Here is an 8292-nt window from a genome sequence, read left to right as displayed (position 1 = left end):
GCTGTTGTAGCCCATCCGCCTCAAGGTTGTGCGTGTTGTGGCTTCACAAATGCTTTGCTGCATACCTCGGTTGTAACGAGTGGTTATTTCAGTCAAAGTTGCTCTTCTATCAGCTTGAATCAGTCGGCCCATTCTCCTCTGACCTCTAGCATCAACAAGGCATTTTCGCCCACAGGACTGCCGCATACTGGATGTTTTCCCTTTTCACACCATTCTTTGTAAACCCTAGAAATGGTTGTGCGTGAAAATCCCAGTAACTGAGCAGATTGTGAAATACTCAGACCGGCCCGTCTGGCACCAACAACCATGCCACGCTCAAAATTGCTTAAATCATCTTTCTTTCCCATTCTGACATTCAGTTTGGAGTTCAGGAGATTGTCTTGTTCAGGACCACACCCCTAAATGCGTTGAAGCAACTGCCATGTGATTGGTTGATTAGATAATTGCATTAATGAGAAATTGAACAGGTGTTCCTAATAATCCTTTAGGTGAGTGTAGGTTGTACAGCTCTGATTAAACATGAGATTGGAGGACGATATACCAGTAAGACAGCCATATAGACGAATTCCTCCCTCTAAGCATGAGTCCATAAGGTCTCATATTCAACAGCTTTTGGACAGTAAGGTGATAAGGGAGAGTAGTAGTCCTTACTCCCCGATTGTCCTGGTGCAGAAGCGGGATGGAACAATTAGGATGTGTGTTGACTATCGTCAATTGAATTCGAAAACTAGAAAGGACGCTTATCCACTGCCGAGAATTGAAGAGTCTTTGGATGCTCTGACTGGGGAAAGGTGGTTTTCCACCTTAGATTTAGTAAGTGGGTATAATCAGGTTGAGGTAGCTGAGGCAGATAAGGCAAAAACAGCTTTTTGTACTCCATTTGGGTTGTTTGAATTTAACTGTATGCCCTTTGGGCTGTTTAATGCCCCAGGGACATTCCAAAGACTCATGGAACGGCTGTTTGGGGATAAGCGGTTCTCTTCTTTGCTTTTGTATCTGGATGATATAATTGTATTTTCCTCGTCTGTACAGGAGCATTTGTCATGGCAGTTTTATCCCAGGAGCAGGGTGGTAAGCTTCGTCCCATTGCCTATGCCAGTAGGGGTCTGCGGAGGACAGAGCGGAATATGGAGAACTATAGCTCCATGAAACTGGAGTGTCTGGCCCTAAAATGGCCTGTATGTGATAAGTTTAGAGAGTATTTGTTGGGGAATGACTTTGTTATTTATACTGACAATAATCCTCTCTGTCACCTGCAGACCTCAAAGTTGGGTGCTCTGGAACAGCAATGGTTATAACAGTTGGCTTCTTTCAATTTTGTGATTAAGTACCGCCCGGGAAGGGTGAATCGAAATGATGATGCACTGTCTCGACAGGCCATGAACAATGTGTTTCCAGGAACAGAACTTCCCCAAGTGTTACAGCAGCAGGTGAGGGGAAGATCTCCAGAGTGTGTAGTGGTGAGTGCCAGTGAAGTTGCTGCATTGCCTGGATGTTCACAGGTAGATCTTTCTCATTTGCAGAAGGCAGACCCAGTCATTGGCACGGCGTCACCAAAGAGGCCGGAGGGAGTGACTGGAGCGTTTAAGAGCGTCTTGCAGTCCTTCAGGTTAGCTAGGGTAAGCCATAGGTGCCTGTTAAGGACGACCATGAGCCCTGTGGAACGGGCCGATGGTTTGTGCAGAGCGCTGAGTAGCCATTAGCGCAAGGTCAGTTGCATTGAAGAATTGAAGCAGTTTTACCTGGAAAACCTGGAGTATTGCCATGGCGTCCGAACCCAATTGTTTCACAGGTGCGCGGCAACAGTCTCCTCGACGGGGGGCATGCGCACATACCCGTGGGCTTTCGCCCCGTCCAAAGTTGACAGCGTCAAACTCGTATTCGCGCATCCCCGCTGTTGCCCGAGCCAATCTCCTCTGGCTCTGAGGGCGCGCACTGGCAGCTCGGCGCAGTGGGCGCACGTGTCCAGAACTCGGAAGGTCGGGCGGGTCAAAGGAACCCGCACATATCTAGCATGTAGCAGCCATCGGATGTGGAGAGGAAAACAGGGGTGAGTAGTCCTCTATTGCAACTTCCTTACGATGGCTTAGATAAGACTTCTAGCGTGAAGAAAGAGATTCTGATGCAATTGTCGCACACATGCATTTTATACTGCCAGCGGGCTTGTCAGTATTTGCATATTTGCGTCAACTGGCCAGCTGTTAGCCCTCAGCTGGCGTTAGCCCATAAGATTTCAGTAGAAGTGGAGGAGGGGAGGAGTTCCCATTACGTCTTAGATGACGTAATGTTGAGTTACCGCCTTGAAAGGGAACTGTTCTGATCAACAGCACCGCAGTCAAAGTCCAGACTGCTAAAACACAGCAGCGCTGTGCATTGGATTTGTTTTATATGTGTTTTGTGTGTGTTTTCTGTAGGTAATGTCAAAGCTATTGGCAAAAGCCTTGAAAAACAGCTGGCGACACGAGGCCCAAAGAAACCAGCAGGGGGCGTTAATACATTCCTGGAAAAGCCAACAGCTGTCAAAAATACAAAGCAAGATGTAAAGAAAGTTCTAAAGGTGAGATCCGCCCCTTTAAACAGATACAGATGTTTATATTATGTTGCATAAACATAGCACTGAAATCTACAAAAAATGGAGAACAGGTTATTTATTTAAATATTTTATATTATATTGATATTATATAAAGTATTTTTGGACTTAGGTCTTAAGACGAGAAAAAACAGGTGTGCTTGAGCATTCTGTCCTCTTTAGGGTCGTATCTTGGGACATCATGTCCTGTTTTTGGTTAGTTCGGTTAGTGTCTTCAATTTGTGTTGTGTTCATATTTCAGTCAAACCTCACTAGAGTTCGGATGGCAGCGTTCACACTTATTTAAATGAACCACACTAACAGAGCAATCGCACCAGAGTCGGTTTTGAGTGTGAGCACACCCGTAGTATATTTGTCTGGTGTTAAAAGACATTTGAACCAGTGTTTCGTGAGTCGTGACCCGTCTCTTATAAGCAGAGGCTCTTCAGCTCAACACCTGTTGCTAGTCTTCGGACGGTGATTCTGATTTCTTTCTTTGTGTTTTGCAGGCCTCACAGACGCAGGAACCAGCAGCACTCTCAAGAGCAGCTTAGTGAGCGTCAGTGACTGGGATGATTCAGATGAGATATAAGAATGCAGCAGAGAAATACCAAAACATTCACAAGCTAATAAACCTCATAATTGCAATACCCAGTATCTGTTGTAGCTCAGGCTTAGTGTTTATTCAGGGACAGCAGTGCAAAAACAGCCTTTCATTCCTTGAGTTTGATATTGACAGTGTTAAAGGTACTTTATATGAAATATAAAGGTACAAGTACAGTTAATACTGAGGGACATCTAAGGGATATTGCACTTTAAAATAATTGCCTCATACTTTTTGATTATTTATATTCTAAATGATTTATTAAATTCACTTTTTATAACACTTCAAAGAGTCTTCTTTGCTTTGCACTACTGTTATATTAAAATTTCTTGCATTAGAGAAGCTCTCTTATTGGAAAAGTGTCAACAAACATTGCAAATGTTTAGATTATTTCTTTAAACACTGGGTTACACAGCTGAGTCTATCGGAGGCCTCATGGGTCTGATGGTTCTTGATGACTGGCTTCCTTGTGTTCCTCTCCTCCCTCTACTCTCTCTACTTCCTCTTCCCTCACTGTATGATTGGTGTGAAGGAGGGATGAAGACTGTTGTGGGTCTGGACGAGACGGGCAGCATGTACATGCGTCTGGTACGTGCCGTCATTTTGGTTGAGGGTCTTATGAGTTGTTTATTGAATCTGAGGAAGAAAAAAGGTACCAATTTAACCACATATTCATTGCACTCCCCTATTTAGCTTGTTTCCACGTACAGTAGATGTATACTGTGTGACGGGACAGACCTTTTGGGGAATGACTCTTTCCCAGAGAAATAGCACATGACTGCACTTCCACATATAACCAGACACGAACCTCCCCAACCAATGAAGAGAGCGGCACCGAGCTCATACCTGAGAAATAAAAGTCACATATTTTAAAGGACCATATCATAATGCTTTTTATTGAGTCCCACAGATGATTAAGAATCAATCGAAGAAGAATTTATTTAAAGTCATTTTAATAAAATGTATGAAATGAAATGGTATTGATGCTGAATTACATTTCTATTTCATTGAACATAAGTCTACCACTAGCTTATAGTCCACAGCAATCTATTTTGCAATTGAGAGTACGTTTACACGACAACGAAGTACTAAAATCTGTCTTACATCTACGTCTTGTGCCACACATTTTTTAAAGAACTATTTGTTAAAATAACTAATTGCACTGAAATAACATGTTAAATTGGCTTATATGCCCTTAAAAATGTGTTTTACACAGTCACTTCATTTAAAAAGCCAACTGTCACTTTCGCTTATTTCACTGGCTGCTTTGTCAATGCAAATTACTATCTTAGAATCTTACAGCCAATCACACAGCACCAGGGTTTTGTCGGATCAGTGTGTTACTCCTGTCAGTGTGTGTTGGCGTCTGTTGGAGTTTTTATGTTTAATCAGCGTTTGTTGGGTTGTGGAATGTCTGAAAAGTTTCGTACTGTAATCTGGCGATTGTCCACGTTGGTCGACGTCTGTCAGTGTCAGTGAATTGGCCGCTAGAATTAAAGTTTTCGGTCCCACTTTATATTAAGTGGCTTTAAGTACTATGTACTTACATTGAAATTAATAATTTGATACAATGTACTTATTGTGTAACTACATGTTTTTACATTGTACTTACATTTTAAAAATTCCTGCATGTAATTACAGCTGTAATTAATTTATGTAATTACATTTGTAATTACACAGTTGACCCTTCCCTTACACCTTAAACCTACCCAATCCACCTCACCTGTCCCTAACCTTACCTGTATCACACCTCAATAGCAGCAAAAGTGTTTTACAATACAACATGAACACAATAAGTACATTGTACTTATTTTTTATATAAGTACATAGTACTTAACGCCACTTAATATAAAGTGGGACCAAGTTTTCTTTTGAATTGCTTTTGCCTATCTATCTATCTATCTATCTATCTATCTATCTATCTATCTATCTATCTATCTATCTATCTATCTATCTATCTATCTATCTATCTATCTATCTATCTATCTATCTATCTATCTATCTATCTATCTATCTATCTATCTATCCATCCATCCATCCATCCATCCATCCATCCATCCATCCATCCATCCATCCATCCATCCATCCATCCATCCATCCATCCATTTTGATAAACTGTATTATTTATTTTTTATCAGAATTTAGACAATTCTGTCTCAGAAGACCAAAAGATATTTGATTCCTCATTATATGACCCCTATAAGCCCTTTGGTACATCATGACATGCATTTATTTAAATATATTGTATATATATATATATATATAGTGAATACTTATACAGTAATATGACAAACACAACTGTCATAATTACGTACTTTGTTTCTAAGTAATATGGATCCACAAATTCTGAACGCACTTTATCTCCCCACCAGGAGTAGACTATCATACCACTGAACCCTGCAAAACAGACATCGGTTAATGATACTCAATTTATGCTTTATGCAAAAATTGTTATGAATTATACATGGCATTCATACCGGATGCCATGTACGTCAATGCTGCTGTGAATGTGACTCTGGCGTTGGCGAGTTCAGAGCCTCCGATTTTGGTACATTTCATCCCAATGAGGGCAAGCACAGCTCCCCAGAACCCAAAGATCACAGAGACCACAGCCAGAGCTCTGGACACATGGAGGAAAACTAACAAAGAGAGGATATTAATATTCACCAAACGCATGACAGCATCTCCTGATTGAAAAAATGTCATAATATTATATATCACCTTGGCTGCATTTATTTGATCAAAAATACAGTAATATTATGAAATATTATACAATTTGAAATAACTGTTTTTATAATAATATATTTTGAAATGATGTTTTTCTTCCTTCGATGGTAAAGCTGAATTTTCAGCATCATTTCTCCAGTCTTCAGTGTCACATGATCCTTCAGAAATCATTTTAATATGCTGATTTGCTGCTCAAGAAATTCTTACTATCAATGCTGATAACAGTTTTGCTGCTTAATGTTTTGCTGAAAAAATATTAAAAAAAAAATATGAGTAAAGTTTTATTTAACACTTTTTCGCAGTCATCTTAATGGTAAAAAGTGTCCCAATCAACCTGCATTCATATGATTTTTTAATAGATTTTACTGAGAGCCATGAGCCATTTATTATTTTTTTTTTTCCCCACCAAATCATGACACAATTTCTCAGTTTGAAGAGTGATTCAATATCATTACGATAAGGTTTCATTTGTTAACATAACATAAACTAACAATGAACAATATATCTAAAACATTCATTAATACTTGTTAATGTTAATCTCAACGTTTACGAATACTTTTTAAGATAAAAAGTTGTATTTGTAAACATTAGTTAATGCACTGTGTACTACCATGAAAATGAACATTTTTATTAAGCACCATTAACAAAGGTTATTAAATGATGTAAATATATATTGCTCATCGTTAGTCCATGTTAATTCGTTAACTAATGTTAACAAGTGAGACCTTATTATAAAGTGTAAGCAGTGATTCCTCACCAGACAGGTCCATCATGGAAGGGTAGTATTTACAGTCAGATACTCCTGTGGTGTCTGAGACACAGTCCATCCAGAGGTTGGAATAGTAATTCCCGGTGGTCAGAACTACAGAGCTGACCTCAGAGAAGACCCAGTACTCAATGGCCAGAGTGGAGCAGATCAACATCCAGCCACACAGACAGGACACAAAGCAGCCGATCTCCACATACATCACCACTGTTCGCTGCCTCATGCTGCCGGCTTCATGCGACGGATGAATGGAAGAAAAGTTAAAAGCGGTGGAAAGAAAGTTCCCTGAACTGCAGAAAAGTTTTAAGTCAACATGGAATAAAATTACATGGTGGTGTGTGTCCTTCAAGGACATCTTCCTCCTGTCTTGGTATCTGAACCCAGTGCTAATATGCATTTTCTGCATATTACAGCTTAAAACTGGTAAAACTACATGGTTTTACCTCATAAGCAATTTCTCATTCCATGAGTTCTATCAAATCTCTGAATCTGACAACCAGGGTCACAAGTCCCTCAAAGGACATCACTTGTCCTTTCCCAGGACATCATTTGTGATAAAGGAAACAGAAATGAAACGATGAAAAATGAAAGGGTGGAGAATATGGGGTTTCACCTGTTTTATCGTCTTTTCAGGCCATAAGTCTGATAGTTTATAAATGTAAAAGATTTAAGGTTTCGTTCATGTCCACAGTAAAAACAGTATACTAGTGGAGGACCTGTGTGTGTTCGGCTAGGTATTCAATATCACATTGGTCGAGTGTTCTTCTTAAATCAGATATGTATCTTCTACACAGGCTTATATAACATAAGTTATATATTATTGTTGTAGATCTGCACATTTAGGGAAAGTGGTACTGTTTATGTATAAATAACATATAGCAATGTTAGACATATTGTAGAAAAGGAAACAAAGCAAGTGAAACTGCTCAATTCTGTAGTTTTAGTTGTAGTTTTTATTTAGTCATTTTACTGCTTCAACTTATTTCAGTTTGTTGCCAAAGCAACATTTCTCATTTTGTTTAGTTTAAATTTATTTTCTAATATTTATATTTTATTTCAGCTCTATTTCAATTAACAAAAATGTTTTTAATAGTTTTATTTTTAACGAACAATGATAAGACCCCTAGACCTCCCTATACTTGCATTGCACTGGAAAAGAGGAGAAAATGGATAAATAAATAAAAACCATTTGTTTAAAACATCTTTCAAATGTTTTATTGTCTTCTTGCATTACTTTTTTACATCAACTCCACAAAACATAAAATGAATAATAGTTTTGACAAAGCACAAACTGTTGTTCCACATTTCACATTTCATTGTAAGTCATGGGTAATATGCTCTCTATAAATATTTGATCTACTTTTCTCAATGAATGAATGAACCATCAAAAAATATATTTTTTTACATTTTTGCTCAAAAAGATTCCAGGCAGCATGTCATTTTACAATTTTCAGTTTATGTTACAAAAACGCATGCATTTAAATCCATAATTTGGAGAGTTCCTTGAGATTTGTATTAACACTGTGTTTATTTAGGGGCGCAATTGTTATGAGCTAATAAAGGAAAAATTATCCAGAGAACTATGTTGAACATTGCAGTTCCCTTTTGAAGTGGAACTTCAACACT

The 8292-nt window shown here is 38.8% G+C and overlaps 1 protein-coding gene across 1 annotated transcript; it reads right to left on the bottom strand.

The window, feature by feature from the left end:
• Nucleotides 1-3580: 3580 nt before the first annotated feature.
• Nucleotides 3581-6889, bottom strand: LOC308700109 (claudin-10-like; the record flags this gene model as incomplete). The annotated part of the gene is made up of 5 exons (XM_081381486.1): nt 3581-3809; nt 3912-4019; nt 5489-5570; nt 5651-5812; nt 6658-6889. The coding sequence occupies 5 exons, from the start codon at nt 6887-6889 to the stop codon at nt 3581-3583; spliced, it is 813 nt and encodes a 270-aa protein (XP_081237612.1).
• Nucleotides 6890-8292: the final 1403 nt, after the last annotated feature.

This window comes from Scardinius erythrophthalmus (assembly GCF_964197995.2).
Source record: "Scardinius erythrophthalmus genome assembly, chromosome: 12".
Lineage (NCBI taxonomy): Eukaryota > Metazoa > Chordata > Actinopteri > Cypriniformes > Leuciscidae > Scardinius > Scardinius erythrophthalmus.
Note: the sequence above shows the minus strand (reverse complement) of the source record. Positions and strands in the feature narration are given on the sequence as shown.